This window comes from Taeniopygia guttata, chromosome 7 (assembly GCF_048771995.1).
Source record: "Taeniopygia guttata chromosome 7, bTaeGut7.mat, whole genome shotgun sequence".
NCBI classification, from domain to species: Eukaryota; Metazoa; Chordata; class Aves; order Passeriformes; family Estrildidae; genus Taeniopygia; species Taeniopygia guttata.
The window spans coordinates 10,952,606-10,972,880 of NC_133032.1; the positions used below are offsets into that span (position 1 = coordinate 10,952,606).

The 20,275-nt window shown below is 60.8% G+C and overlaps 1 protein-coding gene across 21 annotated transcripts in view; it reads right to left on the bottom strand.

The window, feature by feature from the left end:
* TNS1 (tensin 1) overlaps positions 1-20,275 on the bottom strand; it is a 62,243-nt gene extending 41,968 nt beyond the window's left edge. For 2 of the 21 annotated variants that reach the window (XM_072932049.1, XM_030277289.4), the window contains exons 1-4: positions 20,170-20,275; positions 18,981-19,018; positions 4,153-4,191; positions 1,983-2,024 (exon numbers count right to left, since the gene is read on the bottom strand). In XM_072932049.1, the coding sequence (XP_072788150.1) occupies positions 1,983-2,024; positions 4,153-4,191; positions 18,981-19,018; positions 20,170-20,245 (195 nt within the window). In that variant the 5' untranslated portion in view covers positions 20,246-20,275. Of the gene's footprint in view, positions 1-821; positions 944-1,982; positions 2,025-4,152; positions 4,192-6,837; positions 7,002-11,861; positions 12,472-18,980; positions 19,019-20,169 lie in introns of those variants that run through there. The other 19 variants (XM_072932054.1, XM_072932050.1, XM_041717294.2 and 16 more) reach the window with 14 other exon arrangements.

The window sequence follows — 20,275 nt, forward strand, 5'->3', positions numbered from 1 at the left end:
AGAGATGCATCCTGCAGCTGATTCCTGGGATGCCCCATTGGTCCCCAGAGCTGCAAGACTGCTGCTACTCTCCTCAGGGTTGCAGCATCCCACAACCAGCACACCAAAGCACACAGGTCAAGGTGGGAGAGCAGTTTCCCCGACATCCTTCACCCGCCACCTTCTGCCCACCCAGCACACTCCCAGAGCTGCTGCCATGGACAGCCAGCGTTACCCTCCACCAGCCTTACATGCCCCTCTCAAGGTCAGGTTGCCCTGCAGAGCAGAGCCAGGCTCAGCAAGTCTGGGGCCTGGGGACAGTGTCATCTCTCCCAGCTAAAGCAGTTCCAGAAGGCAACAGCTTTGCCTCCGTGCCCAGAGGTGCTTGAACAGTAGTGACAATTCCCCTCCAGTTTTTCCTTAGGGTGTCCCAAATTGCCTGCTCAACCCAGAAAAGCCCCAGCATTGCTGAGGGCAAACAAGGAGTTAAAATGCAAGAAAAAGAGAGGTAAAACCTTTCCTGGGAGAGCCAAGGTGCGTGGAACAAGCCTGAACCTGAATATGGACTCATCCCATCCCTGCATCATCCACTAATGATCAGGATGGGATCCCCACCATGGCTTGTGCAGTGCCTCAAATGTCTGTAATGGAGATCTCCGGGGTCCCACACCCACCAGCCAGGGAAGCCCCATCAGCTGCAGCAGCTTCCCAAAACCACCGCCTTTCCCAACAGAGAACTGACATGGGGAAACCAGGAATCACCCCCAGCTCCCACATGGGTCAGCTGAGGCACAGGAGGGCAAGCATGGTGGGGATGCCAGAGCCCCTCTCCCTCCCCATACCTGGATAGCAGTGAGCCCCTTGCTAATCCATTTCCACGCCATGGCAGGTCCACTCCTGGCACCCTCCAGACCTGAGAGAGCGGGTGCCCACAGCCAGGGTCCTCCAGTGTCCCCTGCCCCAGCGAGAGCCCTTGAGCTCTGCCCCGCTCCCCGGGCTCTGCCATGCTCCCCACCCCCCAGGCACAGCCACGCTGCGTCTCTGCCGCCAGCCCCTGCACGAGGAAGAGTCAGCCTGCAATCAGCTGATAGGAGCCAGCACTCCTGTTATTAAACACTCCTGCCCGCTGGGCTGGGAGACCTTGCAAACGTCCCCTGTGCACAGAGACTCCAGCCAAACCAGTATAACCCAGTCCATCCCAGCACAGGACGGGCTGCTCCCAGTCCTGTTGGGTTGAAGATCCCTCTGCCAACCCCACCAAGAATGTGCCTTCCAGTCCCAAGCTAGCTTGGCATGTCCCCAGGCTCCTGGCAGCACCCAAAACCTTCTGCTTGGAAAGGATGAAGAAAGGCACAAGAAAGGCTTCAGAAACATCGAGAAACTGCCCTGAAAGACAGCAAAGCCAGCAAAGGAGGCTTCTAACTGGATTTTTCTGAGGATGCTCTTTCTAAGGGCTGGAAACATGCCCTGGACAACCAAAGGGATTAGGAAAAGCCAGATCTCAGGTGAGGAAGGCTTTCATCCTCTTCCTCATGGGAACCATCATGCCTCCATCCCTTGGGTACCAGTCCCAACACACAGGGAGGCCAGCAAGTGGCTGCAGGCGGGGGACGGGGGGGAAGCTGTCCACATTGACTTTGGCAGCGCATTTGTCTACACTGTCTTAGCAATTTCATGTTCACAGATTAAGTAACAGATCCCCAGTTCCAAGACAGGAAAGTCAGCTTTGCAGCAAAAGCCTCAGCCCCCAGTGTGCTGGGCTCCACCACCACCTCTGCCACCAACCCTGGGCATCTCCCTTTGCTTTTGGCATGACCACCATCACCTTGGCTGGCAGGGAGAGACGACTTCAGGATCCCAAGTTTTCCATTGGGAAACTACAGGAGCATTCCAGGCTGAGGGATTTTAGCTGCAGGAGGTGCTTGCAGCAATGGCACAGGTACGAGTGACCCCCCCAAGAGGTCTTGATGCAGTGATCAGCCTCCATGACTGGTTGCACTTACCAGGACTTCTACCTGCTTGGTGATGCTCTCCCCCAGGGATGGCTGCAGACAGGAGCAAGGAGAGGGTGAGAAAAAGGCAAGCAAGAGAGGAGAGATTGAGAGAGGGACACACACACAGAGCGAGGCCAGGGTCAAAAGTTCCCCCTGGCTATTTCTGGTGCTTCCTAGGAAATGCACCATGGTTCCGTTCCCTTCCCTGCCTGCCAACATGTCCTCTCTTCCTAAAGGTTGGGAATCACCCAAAATGCAAGTGCAGAGCTGGGATACTCAGGTACCAAGGATGCTGCCATCCTGCCTCTCAGCCACCACCACTGGCACTGGACCACCGTCACCAATGGGAAGCATTTGGCTGGTGCCACTCACATCTCTGGGATTCCAGATGGATCCTCCATGGTCAGACCCTAAAGCTGGGAAGTAAACAACAGGGCAAGCCCAGTGCAAGTCCCACACCCAGCCTGGCAACTGGCCACCAGCAAGACCAGCTCCCCAAGATAAGCCTGATCCCACAGGGTCAGTGAAGGACCCCAGTGGGAGCAGAGCCAGGGTCTGAGATGCTCAAAACAGGGGGAAATTTGGTGACATGCCAATGGAGAGAGCTCTGAAAGGAGGCTGGGGATAGGAATTAACTTCCTGGAGTGGGGGAAAGTGTCTGGACCCCAAATATAGGAAGCAAGAAGAGACAGATACCTCTATCTGGGAATGGTGGTTGTGGTGCCTGAGAATGGCACAGCAAAAGGACTCAATTGGGTGGGTTCCCAGATGGGAGTCTTGGGACCAGGAGGTTGGAGGTCACCCCCAAAACCAGGCTGCTCTACTCTTGGTAGCAGGGCCAGAGCAGACATCTCCATCCATGAGGCAGGGCAAACCCTTTCAATTTCCTCCCAAAGCCACAGTAACGGTCCCAGCTCAAAGCCAACATGTTTTTGCTGTTGATAAGTGCCCAAGGAGGTTGGCAGGGGTGGGGGGTGCAGGCAGAGATTAAACCCGGGGCAGATAACCACCACGGGGCCCCAGGGCAGGCAGCATGTTCCACTCCTACCCCATGCTCTCACTCACTTGGGCTCTCACGCTGCTCTCAGAGCTTGCAGGTGGTCATCCCCTACACTCACTTTGCAGGTGAGACCCCTGCCCAGCTATGGGCTGCCCGGCCCAGGGCCCCGTGTGGGGCACAGGTATTGCGGCACTGCCTGGCTGCCGAGCCTGAGCTGAACCCCTGCCAGGGCCTCCTCTCCCCGGCACCTGCCCCAGCAAGCCTTGGCACACATCTGGAGCAGAAAGGAAGGGCTGCCACACCGGCCCCGGGCTATGACAGTCTCCCTGCTGCCACGTGCCCGCTCTGCCTGCTGCCACGGGCATCGCCAGGCTGGGGACGGGGCAGGGGAGCTGCTCTGCTGGTGAAATGCTGCTGCCTGGTAGGCACCATCGTGTCATGCTTCCCAAGCCTCTTGCTGGGCATGGCCCTGCTCCAGGCGACATCCCAGTGCCTGGTGCCCCCAGAGCCCAGCCATGGCCTGGAGCAATGTGGCAAAGGACTGTGGCTGTCTGCCCAGCACCCCCACACCTGCCCTCCCCAGGACAGGGTGAACGGAGATGATGCATCCAGCTGTTCTCCCGGTGTCCAGAGAGGACAGGGTGGGAACAGCCTGCGTCGCCCTGGCCCCAGCAGATTATTAAAGGCCCCTAGGACAGACAATACTACAGGGTGACAATAACAAGAGCTCAAATGCACGGCCTTGGGCGCCCCGAGCCAAAGGCACATCTGGTACACCCATCTCCGGCTGTGCAAGAAACCGCCCCAGCTCTGGCCAGGGAGTGAAGGCCAGGGGACCCCAGAGCCCTGGATGGTCACGTCCTATCTGTCTGTCCCTCTCAGCAACCCTGCAAGCTCCTCTTCACTGAAAGCTCCAGCTCCAGTGAAGAGGAGTGATGCCTGGGGTGCTCCAGCTTCTGCTGCTAAGCTGTGGGATGCCCTTCAGCCAGCAATGGTGGCAGGCACAACACCAAAATGGGGGTGCCCTTACCCCCAGCTCGGGACCCCTGTGATTTTGAGGGTGGAAGATTCATGTCCTGAAGCCCCAGGACAGAGAAAGCCCCATACGTAGAGCAGGATGCTCTAGAATCCCCAGAGCCCTGGCTGTCACCCATGGCTCACAGTGGAGGTGTCACTTACCAGCTCATAGTTGACAGTGGGGGAGCAGGGGGTCACAGCCTGCAAGGAAGCAGAAGAGAGCCAGGATTAGTCCCTGAACACCCTGTCCAACACAGGGCATGGAAGAGGCTGGAATGCAGCATTTACACCCCACCCACACCACAGGGAATACAGCACCCATCCAAGGAAGTGACAGGGGCATCCACGGTCTTGCCACCCAAGGCAGGAGCACAGGCAGCATCCCAAAGTCAAGGCTGGCTTCCTGGGAGTGGGAGCAGGCTCAGGGCCATGGCAGCTGTGCCATTCATCCTTGGCCAGGGAGCCAGGACAGGCCCAGCCCGGGTGGGCATGGCGAGCACAGCACGGCACAGCACAGCACAGCACAGCACAGCGCAGGGCGGGCGCCTGATGCCAAGAGCAGCTCCTGGAACAAACCCCAGCCCAGCCTCGTGAGCTCCTGCAGCCGCCAGCTGAACAGCCCGGCTATTGTTACCTTAATTACCAGCGGCAATTACTGACAATTAACCTTGGGTTTTGTGTGCACCCCAGTCCGTAGCAGCATGCCAGGGTGGGAGAGGCAGCACCTCGTTGGTGCTGGGGCAGCAGGCACAGGCACTCCAGCTCTGTGTTGGCACAGAGATGTCAGCAGTAGTGGGAGTGTGTGACTGGGGCATTTTGTCCTCTACAAATCCCACCAGGAACAGTGACGCTCAGTAAGCCATCCCCTGCCCTATCCCAGGATGGACCCACGACGCCAAACACCACTCAGGGGCTGGTCCCCTACTATGGCAGCATAGGGACCCACTGCACCCCACTCTGCCTGTCCTGCCCCGGGCCATAAAAAGAAGGATTTGCCCCAAGCAACTCACTTGGAGCACCCATATCCCATCCCATCCTGATCCCCAGAGCAGGATGCCCAGTGCCTGCTCCCCTCCCCGGCTGCCAGCCTGTTCCCTTCCCGTCTGTTTTCTTCAGGGGTTCCTCCTCCTCCTGCTCCCTTCCCCTGTGCATTATTATTATGATTTTATTCTAATGCAGAAACGCTTCCATAAAAGGCCCTTTTCCCTTCCCCGCGGCGCTGGCCCCGCGCCAGCCTCCCTGGAATGTTCTCCGGCAGTGAGCCGCTGCTGCGGACGGACGGAGCGACGAGGGCTGTGCCGTACCGTGTCCCGCACACTGCCGTGCTCTTCCCCCGGGGATGCTCAACAAGCACCCCTGACACCCGCCCAGCCCCAGCTACAGGGCCAGAGATGGGGGGAGATGCACAGCTCCCCCACAATGGGACACACTGGTGCCACAGCCAGGTAGGGTCCTCCTCTGCTGTAGGCATGAGGAAGTTTGCAGGCTACAAATGCACCTCTGGCTGGAAAAGGGAAAAAACTGAGGTGCCTGTGGTTGTATTTCCTTGCCCTTAAGGATTCTCTGATGCGTGATATGGGCTTGTGCTCACCCGACATCACTCTTCCCATCCACAGGAGACAGCAACTCAGGCTGTATGGCACCCTCGCATCCCAGAAAGGCAGTTTTACAAGGACTGCAGGAATGTAAAGCTGTCTCCCTCTCTCAAGTTTGGCTCAAACATGCTCCCAGTTCAAGAAGAAGGAAGACCCTGCCCCAGACAATGGACCCCTCCCTAGGGAAGTCCAGTTCCTGCCCTAGAGGTGTAGGAGGTGTATGAGGCCCCTCCTGCCCCAGGGGACCAGTGAGAGTATCACTCCATATCGCTCCATACAGCACTGCAGCACCCCCAGAACAGCCTCCATCTCTGTCCTCAGGGATTCCTGCATCCCTCGGCGCAGGGAGGGGTGCGGAAGGCAGGGGGACCCGCACACCTCTGGTCCAGGCTTTGCTTTGCCGTGGCAGACACAGCAGCCTTTCTTCTCCCCTCACCGGTGTTTGCATTCCTGCAGGCTGGCCCCCGCCGCCGACCCCGCCGCCCAGCAGCCCTGCCCAGGAATGCGAGGAACGAGGCGCAGCAGGGCTGCCGCCCACCCCGCCAGCCCCCCATGGCCCCCCACCCGCCACCCGGCCCCCCAGGTCGTAGCCCCATCCCTCCCAGCAGCCACATCCCACGAGCTGCTGCCTTGACACCCGAGTTTTGCCAAGCAGAAAAATCACTTTCCCAGCAAATGAGGCCCCATGGCCACGAGTGATAGGAGCCTCTGATGTCTCATAAAGGGTTGGGCACACCCTGCAGCCTTCCGCTGGAAGGCGATGATGGGCTCTCTCGCTCATCACCAGCTGTCACTATACCTAGAGAAACTCGATAGCATTCACATGTCCGAGCCCAGAAATAAACACCTGGCTGGCAAACCTGGCCACACCGCCATAGCGCAGAGTAGCTCATGAGATCCCTCTTCCACCTAACCCCTCCAGCTGCAGCTCAGGGACTGACCTCTGCACCACAGATCCCGACAGGACTTCAGCACCATTTCACAAGAACTGAGCGAGTCTAGAGGAATGCAGACATCCACCTCCTATCCAGGGATGAGACACCTCAGAGCCTTCTTCATGCTGCAACCACTGCTCACACCCCCCTCCCTCAGCAGCTCCTTCCTCTCCCTCCTCCTCCCTCAGTAAAACAACCCTTGCACCCCTTGAAGCGCCCAGGGCCACTGCCAGGCCCTGCTCCAGCGGAGCATCGCCGTGGGTTGTAGCCCCAACCTGCCAGCCCCAAGATGCCAGCAGGGCTGGGGGAGAACAAACCTCCATGGAGAGGCCCTGCACTTCAGGAACGAGCTGGATCAGTGCAGTACTGGGGTCTCCCCAGCTGGGCTGCTGGAGCCGGGCGAGCACTGGCCCACAGCCCACAGCATGGCCCGGCCGGCTGCCGGTGGGTGATCCAGGCCCATCTCTGACGCATATCCCTTCCTTTGGGTGGCGGTTTGTGTTTTTCCCTTCCCCAGGAGCTCCGATACACATTCCGGAGCCGGACGATATCCGGGCTGGTGCTGACCCTTACTATGCCAGGAGCAGATGCAGCACTAGCCACCCTAGCCCTTGCACAGACCCCTGCACACCAGGGATGCTTCCCATGGCCAGGCACCGAGATGCTGGCAAGCCAGCCCATCTGATGTGGTTGGAGCTGGAGACACACTAGCAAAAGGGATAGTGACATCCCAGATCTTCCCAAAGCAAGCCAAATTCACGGCCCCACTGTTTAGAAAGAACGTGAACCCCAAGAGAGGGCATCAAGGCACCCTACTCCCTGCAGCCCTGTAAGTGGTTCCCCTGCCCAAGCCACCCTGTGGTCTGGAAATGCAGTTGTCAAAAAGGAATGTGACTCAGCGGTCACACTGGCGTCCCACAGGACAATGCTTGGGCAGCATAAATGCCTGCTCAGCCCATAGGATCCCACCTCATGGGGTCCCACCTCATGGGGTCCCACATTACCCCATGAGGGACCACTTCCTCCCAAGCAAGTTCATCTCAGCTTTGTGCCACTTACATCCCAGCTGAGTTGTGAATCACTTCCCCACGCACCCCACAACTCTCTGCTCACCTCGAGACCCTGCCTCAAGTAAAGGGGATCCCAGGGACAGCCACAGGCCACAGCAAGTTCCCCAGCCATTCCCCTACTCACCAGTCCCTCCAGCCCAGCCACCAAGCCCTGCTGAGCCCTCTCATAGCCACAGTGTGGGGCAAAGTGTGAGCTGCCATCAGGCACCTCACAGCAGAAGACACTTCTAGGGGACAGGTTGGCACCACTAAATTGGGGATGTTGGGGAAGGTTTTTCGCTCTCCAGCACCCCTGCTCCCCATTCCAGCTGCAGCATCCTTCTCCCCTGCCAGGCATAAGGGACCATGGTGTCTGTGCTCTGGTCGCCCCTCTGACCTGCACAGGGGTCAGGTATCCTCTGCCTACACCACGTGCTGGCTGTTCCTGCCCTCACATTTTTTGCAGCTCTGGCAAAACTCCCGTTTATGCAACATGTCCCCGGCAGGAGGACGGCATGTTTCCATGCACACCCGCTCCCCCCCCACTCCAGCTCCACCCTGCCCAGCACAGCCCCAGTGTGCGAGGCACAGGGCAGCCACACAGAACCTCAGACCCCCAGCATGAGGGTCCCTGGGAGGAGGCAGCACGCCATGCACCCCACAGCCCCTCTCTGCAGCCACCAGTATCCAGGGGTGCTGCTTTTGGGACTTCTTCTATTGGGTGGGGGTAACTGGCAGATGCGCCGAAGGGCAGGGGAGCGGCTTGGCCAGCGGCTCAGGGTGAGTCACTCTGGGCTGATGCTGGGGCACAGAGGTCTCACCGCTCCCAGGCTTCCCTCCAAGCATCCCCAGCCCACCCTGCAGCTGGGACAGAGACTGTCACTGTGCCATCCTCTCCATGCCTCGACAGCACTCATGCCAGGGCAGAGGCCATCAAGTCTACCCTGCCCCTGCATTCCCCAAGAGATGCTGGGGGCACCAGGAAGAGTACCACAGGGAAAAGAGCCACTCAGTGATGTCCCCCGAACTGGGCCAAACGCTACCTCCTGTCTCTCCCCTGGTATGTTGATGAGGAGCCGCCCTGTGGCCCATCCCCGCCAGGAAGGCGGCAGCAGGACCAGGACAGAGGTTACCCAGTACACACAGCCCTGCAAATCAGGGATGAAATGCCACAGGGGACACCAGCCATTCCGTCCCACGGTGGCTGTGGGGGCCACCACTGACACCCCATGACACACTGGGATACACAGCACACTGGGAGGATGACGGCCCCCAGCAGCCCATGGCTGGCCTGGCCAGCAGCCCTGGCACAGGGGTATGAGACAGGACAGGAAAAACAATGTACAGAGAAGCTTCAAGGGGTTGCAGTGGAGGCAGATGCACCAAAATAGCCCTGGTTTCAACCCAAATAAGGGCAGGTCCCGGCTCTGGGGCGGTTTCAGCAATCAGCCTCAGTGCTGCCAAGTGCAGATGAGGGGAAGGGAGAGAAGGTAGCATCCCTGACCCTGTCTGGGGGGAGAAGGGCTGTTTTGGGGGTCAGGAGGGGGACAGAGATGCCTCCACATGACCAAGACAGGGACTGTCCCTACTTTGCTTGCAGGCGCTGGCTCGGCACAGGGCCGGCTACAGGCAGGGATATGCTGTGCTCTAGTGCCTAAAAAGGCAACATCTGGAGGCAGCAGGTCTGGATCCAGCCCCACAGGCCAGCACGCGCCTGCCTGGCTCTGGCCCCAGAGCCCCAGCCCTGCCCTGCTCTGCCCTCAGCACCACACACGTGTGCTGCCACCCCACTGTGGGGACACCCCTCAGCCCAGGCCCATGGGGACCCCACAACCACCCTAAGGAAGACCATGGGGTCACTGCCCACCTCTGCACCAGACTTCTCCAAGAAAAAGTACCAGGATCCTCCCACCCCCTCAGCAACTCCCCAGAGCCAAACCAGACACCAGGATTGCCCAGGGAGCAGCTTCTGCACCAGGGATAGGCCAGAAACAGAATCACACTAGGACTGGCTGGGACAGACCCTGCTGCAAGGGGTTTCACCAGGACTGGTCCATGAACAGGTTTTTACATTGGATTGGTCAATGCATGGATTCTTACACGAGATTGGGCAGCAACTGGATTCTCATCTGGGGCTGGTCTGCGCATGGATTCTCACCTGAGATTAGTAAATGCAGGGATTCTCATGCAGGATTGGCCAGCACACGGATTCTTACACGGGATTAATCACTCCGCAGACTGTCCCATAGGACTGGTCAAGCCGTGGCTTCTGACAGGGGATTGGTCAGAGCACTGACTCTCAGGCAGGATTGGCCAGAGCAGGGATTCCCACACAGGACTGGCCAGCGCAGGGATTCTCACATGGAACTGATCAACAAAGGGATTCTGACATGGAGCACGGGCACTCCTGTGGGACTGGTCAGCACACCAGCCTCTCAGCAGTCTGTGCCCCACCCTGAGCCCAGTGCGGGATGCTTCCCATAGATCCACTCTGCTGGAGCATCAGGCAAACCCCTTTCTGTGCACTTTTGGCAGCCTCCCAGCATCAGGGGCATCTGCCAGTGCCCATGGGACTGGGACCCACCTCGAGGGGTGATTAAGGTGCCAAGATAAGCCCTGGCTGCCCCTAGGGGTCTTAGCCCCCAGTACTGAGCCCAGGGGCTCTACTTGGGAGAGTAGGAAAGGCCCAAAGCAGATGGAGACTGGAGTCAGTGCTGCGTCCTCACCCTGCAGGACTGAGCTGAAAGCACTACAGGGGACCTGAAATGCTGAGCAGCACCTCCAAAACTGGTGTCCCCCCAGTCTGTAATTTTGAGGAAATGAGGGAATAGGAGGGAGAAGTGGAGACAAAGATATACTCCCCCTGCCCGGGAGCTGTGCTGTGGGACTACTTTCTCTCTTGTGTCCCAAAACCCATCAGGGAAGCTCCAATGCTGATCAGGGTCTGTGACCAGATACCCCGGGGATGGGCTGCACAAGGCTAGGAGCCAGATAGTGGCAAAGCAAGGAGGGTGACCCAGGGCATGGGCAAATGGGCCCCCCTGCAACTCAGGACCTCAAAAGGGCATGTGGGTGAGCACAGGTCCAAGGCCCAGTACCCCTGCCAGGGGCCAGCAGGATCACTAGGAAGGGGCATCATTAGAGCGGGTGAGAGCTGGAGGTTCGTTTTCTATCTATACACTTTCCCTAGGGGTGGCTTCAGACTCCAGATAGGACACACGTTGTCTTCCCAGTGCCATCATGCTGTAGGGACAAGAGGTGCCTGCTTGGTTGTCCCCCAGGACATGCAGACTCAAGTGCCAGGAGCACCCAGGGGGTGCAGCCGCTGTCACCCCACTGTCCCTGCCAGCTGTCCCCCAGCACACACACTGGGGTCACCGGTCCCGCACCAGGGCTGACTGCAGCACAGAGCGGGCTCAGGCGCCCGGGAACGGCGCACTTCTCTTTTTTTCCTTGTTTTCCCCTTAAACGCAAGCGGGCTGATGCCTCCCTCGCTCGGTCGTTTCCTCTCCCAGCAGCACAGCCCAAAAACATCTGCGCTGGGACCTGCCCTGACGGAGTTAACCCTCTGCGGGCCCGGCGGCGCCGAGGGGCCGGGGATCCCCGCCCGGGGGGGCGGCGGGGGGGGCTGGCACCCGCCGGGGCTGCCTCGCCACTCATTAACCCGCAGTTTAACCATTGACGGTCCCGCCGGGGAGGGGGGGTTAACCCGTGGGCTGCCAGGCTGTCCCAGCCCAGGGGCAGCCCCCCACCGTGTCCTCCCCGCGGGGGTGACAGGAGCCCGGCATCGCCGCTCGGCAGCGGAGCGGGAGCGGGGTGCCGGGGGCGGACCCCGCTTTCCCGCGCGGTCCTCGCTCCGCGGGGACGTGTCCCTACGTACTTCGGGGAGGCCGGGGGGGGACGCAAACCCCAGCGTCTGCGTGTCCCCCTCCGGAGCACCCCGAGAGCCACCGGCCCTGTGAGGCGGGAGAGGGGCTCGGGGGAAAGGGCCCCCGGAGCCGCTCACAGGTCCCTGCCGGCAGCCAGCCGGCCCTCGCCCCCTGCCCAAGCCCTCCTCCCTGCGAGCAGCGCATCGCCCCCTTCAAGCCCCCCCGCACCCTGAGACCCCTTCTGGTGACAGACAGCTCAGGATCCCCCTAACACGGAGGGGCAGCACCCCCCCCTCCACGCACCACCCCATCACCGCTCGGATATCACGCGTGGCCCCCGCCCCCTGGAGAGATGACACCCCCCTCCAGCACCCCCCTCCCGGGGGGCCTGGGGACCCCTGTGCCCTCACCTCCCGCCCGTACCTGGTTCATGACGCTCCCGAAATCCATCCGGGGTCTCGCCTGCCTACATCCGAGAGGGACGGCACCGCAGCCTCACCTGGCCCGGGGGGCGCGGGGGGCGGCCGGAGGGGCCGCGGGGGGCAGGCGGGAGCCCGGCGTCGCCCGGGCGGGCAGGAGTGAAAGCAGACTGCAGGCAGAGCCCCCCTCCCTCCCCGGGCCAAGCCTGGAGAAGGAAGGAAGGAAGGAGGGAGGGAGGAGGGAGGGGAGGGAAGGAGGGGGAAAGCCGAAGGGTTTCGCTCCCCAGAAGCGGGACCCCGGCGATGGAGGGGCGCGGGGAGGTCCCGCCGGCTCCCCGCTCCCCTCCGCACCCCCGGGGCGGCCGGGGGCTGGGGAGCCCGGGGCGCCGGCCCCGGCCCTGGGGAGGAACGGGGTCCCGGTCGACTTTTTCCACCGCTCCTCTCCCTTCTCCCGCTTCTTCTCCCTCTTTCTTCTCCTCTTCCCTCTCCCCAGCTGCACGGCGCGCTCCAAGTCCGGCCCCGCTCCGCTCCCCTCGCCTCCCCCAAAAACGCCCTTAAAGGCAACCGGGAGCCTGACTCGAGCAGCTGGCCCTGGCGTAGGGGCGCCGGCAGGTGGGCAGGACCCCCCCAAAAAAAAAAAAAATTACCCCCCCCACACCTCCACCACCTCCCCGTTGGAAGCCCCTCGCGGCCGGTGCCGGGGGGCCGCGGCGGGCGGCGGGGTGCAGCGGGGTCGGGGCCTTATCGCCCCGCGTGACGCCACCGGCGTCCCTGTGCCCTTGGCGGCGGGGTGGCAGGGACCGGTGCGTGGGGCCCTGCTCGGGGCCTGCCTGGCACCCCCTGGCACAACTTGGTGCCCCCCTGCCATATGCAGGACCAAGTGCCCAACTAGTGGTCCTTTGGGTGTCCCACACCCCCAGCGTTGGAGAGGATGTAAAGATTTAGCAGACCGCCTCTCAACTAAAAATCAAAGCCAAAATGCTGGAAAAACCCCATCAGTCCCTTAGCACCTAAAGTCATGCCAGTCCCAGCTTGCCTGTCCCAAACCTGGAGTGTGCCCAGCATCCCCCTGGCCTTCCTCCTGTCTCCCCTCCTCCTCCTTCCTTCTCCTCCTCCTCGGGGGGCTGCATGTCGATGGATGGAGCCCTGGTCTCCCTTGCTGCCCCTGGGGCAACCCTGCCCCAGCCCTGCTGAACAAGCAAGTGCTCAGTGCCAGGAGACCCCACAGCAAAGAGGGGAAGCCCACCAGCAGCAGCCCAGAGAGTGGCGAGCTGGCCAGGGAGGCAGTGAGCCAGGCACCCGGCCCAGTGCTGTTGACATTTTCTCACCCAACGCCTCCCCGTTCCTGTTTGCATTTCCGTCCTGAAGCCGTGGGCTCAGCCAAAAGGCTGGAACTGGCTCTGCTGGAGCGGTGCAGGACCCCAACACCCCTCCTACCTCACCACCTCTTCTAAAGTCACCAGGGAGGGGTCTGTGGTAAGGGGTTTTCCCACTGCCCACCTCCAAGTCCCCCTAAGGGACACCACCTCTGGGCGTACACTCCAGTTCAGGGAGATCTTTCCCAGTCCCTCCATGCCTCAGCTTCCACAGCAACCCAACAGTGCCATGGCACAGGAGCACCAAAAGGCACTGTGGACCCTTTCTACTGCCAAGGACAAAGCACCAGAGCCAAACATCTCTGGAGAGCATCTCCTCATTCCCCTCCCAAGCAAGCACCAGCCAGCCCTTCTGCCTCCCCAGCACCCAACAGCACAGGGTCAGACCCCAGCTGCCACCACTCTAGGGACAAAACCCCATGGCCAGGATCCTTTGACACCCCTAAACAAGTCTCAGCATCCCCACAGCCCACAAAAACCCGGCATCCCAAAAAGATGGGATGTGCTGCAACAGGGATGGAGGGGCAACGAACATCCTGCATCAGCAGTGCACAGCATGGACCCCAGCCCAGCTCCAGCACAGACCCCTGCACAGGCCCCAGAGCTCAAACTCCTCAAGAGGAGGCCACAGGATGGCTCCCAGGCCCTGAGAAACATAGCAGAGGAAGAGCTGAGGCCAGATGGGAAAGTATCAGCAACTGAATGGGATGAAAATGAGTGGGTGAGAGAAGAGCAGTGATAGCATGTCCCTGTCCTGGTCCCAGGGCAATGACAGGAACTGTCCCCTGGGGACATGATGTGTCCCTTTCACAGGACACAGTCAGAGAAGTTCTGACAACATCCTTGAACTACAGCTGCCAAAGTATATCCCAGAACCATAGGGTCAAAGTGCCAGTGGGAGCAAGTCCAGCGGTCTGCAAAGTGGCTCCAGTGACTCCCAGCCCCCCCCAGACAAACCACCCCTCACGTGAAACAGCTCCTCTGTGACCCAAACAAACACCCCTGAGCATCATTACCCCAGATGTCAGTGGAAGACAGGAGACCTGGGCACCAGGCACCCAGGTGCAGTTCATCTCCAGAGATTAAAGCACATAGGATATAAGCCCCAATGCAGGGTCTGTAAAGCCCCTCTTGAACCAGACCTTTCAGCTGTTTTGGGATCTCTGCCACCTCTTGGAGGGTCCTGGGAGTTCCCAGGGACCCAGTATCCTCCCCAGGGCAGGTATCAAGAAGAGTGGCCATGGGGGATGCAAATTGGTCTGGGAAGAAAGAAAATCAGTGGGAAATGAGGCGGACCTGGACCATTCTTCCCACCCTAACGGGGCTCTGGGAAGATGGATGCAGCCCTAAGAGCTGCCAAGGAGGGAGGCTGGTGGTCCCCGCTGCCTCATCGGACACCTCCCAGGCCGGTCCTGGCCAGTGCTCACTAGTGCAGCGAGCATGAGCAGTCTCAGCATTCCCTCTCCTCTGCCCATCCTTTCTGTGCAGCACCCCGAGGGTGCAGAGAAGGGCCCCAAGTCCTCCAAGCAGCAGAGCCGGCCCCCCACCGGAGCTGAGAGGCCGAATATTTGGGCAGTGACGTAAAGAAGGGGAAAAAGGAAAGAGGCAAGGGAAAAAAAAAAAAAAAACACAACCCCTCCAGGACCTGCTGCACAAATAAGACCTGGCACAGCACTGGGGCAGGGCTAAGCCCCACAGCCCTCCACCCCAGCTGGGCCCATGCCAGGGTCAAGGACATATTCCTGCTATATTCCTTCCCTCCCCTGCCCCGCCCCCTCTGTGGTGGAGACCAGGGATGTTGCTAATTACCTATGCCAAAGCACTGGGGGGGTGGCTTTGAACGGGGCCATCAGGGACAGGGACCTGATGGGCAGCTCCCCTATGACCAGTACCCCTCGACAGCACGGGGAGGAAACACAGTGGCTGGGGCAGAGAGCAGGGACCAGACAGCCACAAGTCCCATAACAAGAGTCTACTACAGCTGGGACATGGATGTCCCCTCCTTGCAGCCCCCGGGGACCTGCAATACACAGCCTAGCCGTACTGCTGGGCCCCTGGCTATGGCACAGCTGGAGGGTGCCAATCACCAGGAGTCAAGCCTTCCTGGAAGTGTCCAACCACTCTTTGCCTCAGTTTCCCTTCCTAGTTCTGGCTTGTTTAACAAGCAGGGGGTATCCCCAGCACCAGCTGAGGGGTAGCACACCCCCTCACCCCCCCCACCACACCCTGCCATAGGTCCTAGAGCTGTCCAAGGGCCCATCAATGCCACACTGGGCACTGGGAGCGATTGCTCTGGCCGGGACATGCCTCGCTGCCCGGCCCTGGCCCTGCTCCAGCCCCTGGTTTAATGATGGACAAACCTGCCCCCCCTGGAGTCCCATCACAGGGGGCACTTGAAAAACAACCCAGGCCTGGCATGAGGCCAGTGGGGATGGGTGGCAGTGAACTGGGAGCACATGCATGTGACCACCTGCCTGTGTGCGAGCGTGCTCATGCACACGGATGGATGTTCTTGCACACACGTGCATTTTCCTGCAGCTCATGCATTCGTGCATGTATCTGTGAGCACACACAGTAACACACACGTGGTCACATACACAGGCACACACACACACATGGCCCAGCAGCCTGTCATGGCTACAATGCACACTTTCAGCTCTCTAGGAAAAGATAATGAGGGAACAACGCCTAGACCCCATGCTGTGTGATGTGCCTCAGTTTCCCCTCTTGGCACAATCCAGCACCCATAGTCCCCCAGCACTGCTGGGCCCCTGTGTGGCAGGGATGAGCAGGGCAGGCTGGAGCCTTGCCAAGCCCAGGGGCTGGCACAGGCGCCATTTCCCAGAACCAAGCACCAGCAATCGCCAACTGATTCGGCAGCCAAACACCACAGCGCTCCCTGTCCCCCAGCCAAACCATCCATCGTGGGGCCAGCTCCCACTACGGGAAGCAGCACAGTCCCCCGTCTTTTCTCAGCCTCTCCAACCAGCATCATGGCAAAATCTGGCCACAGTCAGAGAAAAGGCATCCCGGGGGACAGAGACACTCCTAGGATATCCATTGATTTGGGACATGCCTGCTTGGCCCCACTGCTCAGAGCATCCTCGAGTGTCACCACTGATCCTGGCTGTGCCACTGCCGGCACATGCCACCCACGACACAGGCTCACCCACGCCTGAGCGCAGGCACAGAAGTACTGCACCCCACACCATGTTCCCTGCCTCCTGCTGCCCCCACACAGGGCTCGGTGACTCAGTTTCCCCACTTCCAAAGGAAGATACTCCCCCGCAGCTTTGGGCAGGCACTTTTGGTGCAGGGAAGGAGGGAGAGGCAAGCTGTGTGTGTCACATACATACCAGTGTCCATCCATCCAAACCACCCCTCTCACGGAGAGGGAGGGAGGTTTGCTAAGCAAGGAAAAAATCCCTGAGCAGAGGCACAGGGCGCAAGACGGGCCTTACATGGGCATGGGAACAGTGTTGTGCTTCCCAGCTGATGAGTGTGCAGCTGCCCTGGCCCCTCCACAGCTACCCACGGGCACCAGGCATCCCACCAGCATCACTGCTAGCACAGGGCAGTAGGTTCCACCACTGTTGCCCCACTGTCTTTCAGGCAGGATGGAAACTTGAGGGATGCAGGTCACTGCCAGGGCACAGGTCCTGCCCTCCCTGCTACAGCTCCGCCTGCTCACTGCCTTCTCATGGAGGGGGCACTCACTAGCACTACCTCCCAGGTGTCCCCACACACACTCCAGTGCCCCCCTCCCCTTATCCCCATCACACCCATGGTACCCCCTGGTGCTCCACACTAGTTACCAGGAGTACAACTCTTTACACCCCACCCACACCCCCATCTCTCCCCCCTCCCCTATACTTGGTCCATTTAAGGTTTGTAAGTGGGGGCTTTCCCCTCGCTGGGCCTGGATGCAGCTGGCTGGGAGCTGGCCATGCTAGGGGGCAGAACAAAGAGGTGGAGCAAGTCCCAGGGAGGTAAATATGGGGACCAAAGAGCAAACACTGCCAGTAGCGTGGTGGGGCAGACTCCAGGGTCAGGACACACCAGAGCCAGGGGACACCAGGACCTTGGCAGCATATCCAGGGCAGGAAGAGGAAGCAGGGTGCAGGGTGCAGCTGCCAGCACTTTGGGGGTGAGTCCATCTTCCCCCCGCCAAAGTATCCTGGAGGCGCAGGGGTTAAACAAGAGGGACTTCAGGTAAACAAGAGGCCATTTTTGCTCCATGCCAAGCCCCCTCCCCACATGCACGCTCCCCGGAGACCCTACAATAACAAGCGTGAGTCAGCTGGCCATTTGCCCGACCGGAGGAGCCCCTCCCTGGGCGCTGGCCCAAAGGAGCTCTGCGGAAGGCCCCTGGCCCTGGCCCCATGCACACTCCCCCCAGCAGCAAACCCCTCGGCTAGCTGGCCCCACCGAGGGGGCTCCAGCTTCCAGCGAGCGTGGGAAGGGTGATGGAGGCTAATGAAATGCAGCCGGCCGCAAGAGCGAGCCAAGGGCTGCCCATGCGCACAGCCCGTCCAGATGCTGGGAGCACGGTGTGACCTCCCTCTTGGTGTACGACCCCCTTCAGACACCAGAGAATCCCCACCGGGTTCACACCCAGACACACACACACTTCCTGACACTCCCTCCTGCCTGGAAAGCACTGGCAGATGCTCCCTGCCGCCGTGCCACAGGTATCCCCTCACTGCACGCCCCTCCTGGCTCTCCCCGCAGCACCACCTGCCCTGGCCTCAGCCTTCCTGGCACCTTTGGCACAGGCTGCCCGGGGTGACACAGGGTCCTGGGGTGGCCCAGAGTCGCCACAGGGTCCTGAGGCTGGCACAGCTCCACTAAGCCTCCCGATCACCTTTGCCCAGCCCGCTCAAGGCACAGGGTACCCCACGGCCCCCACTCCCCCCAAGAGTTCAGCCGGGGCTCGGTGCCCGGGCTGCTGCCAGCGCCTGCCCTGCACCACCACCCATACCGTGGCACCCTGCAAAGCCCGACGTGTGCCCGGCCCCTGGCACAGCACCCCCCTTTCCTCTCCCTCCCTGCCCAGCTGGGCACAGGCAATGGGCACAGGAACAGGCATGTCCCAGCCTACGCTGTCTGCCTGGGGCATGCCAGCCTCTTCCCGCCCAGGATGCCAGCCCCAGAGATAGCTGGCATACACGCCTCCCCAGGGATTAAGAACATGAAGCCTCCCCTGCCCTGGCAGCACAGTAATGGGCACCATGCCCACCTCCAGCTCCTCGGAGAACCTGGGTTGCTGTCGGGTCCCCGTCTGCTGGTGCAGCAGCTGGACAGACAGACACCACTGGGCATCCTCAGTTCCACTGTCTCCTGCCAGCAAGATCCGCCCCTGGCTGGGCATCGGCAGAGCTGCTCAGCCTGTGTGCACGCAGCTGGCAGCGCTCGGCCACGGCGCATGGCACCCACGTGCAGCAGCGCTCACCCTGGCAAAGGGCACCCCGCTCCAGGCACTGGGACACAGATACCTGCTGCTCTGCTCTGAGAAGGGCTGCACCCCAAAACCCAGCCTCATACACAGACAGGCACGTGCTGTCAGTGACAAGGCAGCAGGATGGCACTGTCACCCAGTGGTGACACCAGTGCCACCGTGACCAGCCCAGAGCCACCAGCCCATTTGGCTGCCCATCCAGTGGAGTCAGCTGGCATGGACCATGGCATCCTCCGAGTCCCCAGCACCCACAGGCAGGGCTGGGAACACCTCAGGGCACTGGCCTTACCTTGGCTTGGCACTTGGTGTGGCAGGAGAGCTTGCAGCCTGTGGGAGAGAGGGGGGAGAGAGGGTTATTGGAGGCAGGAGGGGGAGCAGTGCTGGGGGACAGTCAGCAGGCACCCCACATGCAGGGCAGGAATGGGGGGGCACCCAACACTGCAGGGCACAGAGCACCTTGGCACTGGGCACTGGCTGCCAGGACGTGCACACGTGTGCAGGGATGCCCACAGCTCACATTGGTGCACACACATTCTGGGTGGCACCAGCAGGGCACAGCAGCAGGCACACAAAATGTGGCTTTGGGGCACACACAGTGCCAACGTGCCAGTGAGCGTGTGTGCGTGCAAGCCCCAGTGCCCAGGGTGAACGCTGTGGAGGGACACCAGGCACACACAGGTCTCATGGGGCCTCTCACGGACACTGGCATGACTGAGAGCGTCACAGGGGTGCTGCCATTACCTGTGTTCCCTGCCTCCTCCCCGTGCACTGCTGTTGCACACTTTCACCCGTGCCCCAGGAGGGCACGTGCTCACGGGCAGCGCAGGCTTGTTTGCCACTGCTGGGGACACACACTTATACAGGGCACCACTACACTGCCTGAGTAGCCCTGCAGAGACATATGTCCCATCCTCAGGGGACACAAGGGTCCCCATGCAGCATGGCCACGGCCGCACCCCAGTCCCTGTTCCCCTTGGGCCTGTTTCCTGCAGCGCAGGAAGCCTCATTGTTCCCGTTTCCTCTGTCCACCCCTCGCACGGGGCTCAGCGACACTGCACACGTGCCAGGGCTCGTGGCCCCACCTGGGACCCACTGGGTGCCATGGGCAGCACGCACGGCTCAGGAGGTGAGCACCCACGTGTGCACAGACCCACGTGCACATACGTGGTGGCCACTGCACACTCACTGCACGTGCGTGGAGCTGACACATGGCCACGTACATGTGTGACACCTCAGTGTCTCCATGGGCCACCCTGGCCTCCCAGCCACCTTCCCACCCACAAAGGCACCGCGCATACTCTCTCACTGCCACAGCTCTCCCTCTAACACACTGGCACACGTGTGTGTGCACAGATTGGCATGGGCACGTGTTCCCACATTCGGATCCTCATGCATGCAGGCACACACACACACATCCCCAATGTGCTGACCTCCCTGGCATGCCCCCGTGCACATGCATTCCCACAGCCCCAGCTCACCTCGGCAGGTGCTGCCCTGGCGCGTGATGGCCTGCCGGCAGATCCCACATGCCTTCACCTTCTTGAAGCTTGTCATCTTGAAGGCGTGTTCTGGAGGGGCCTCCAG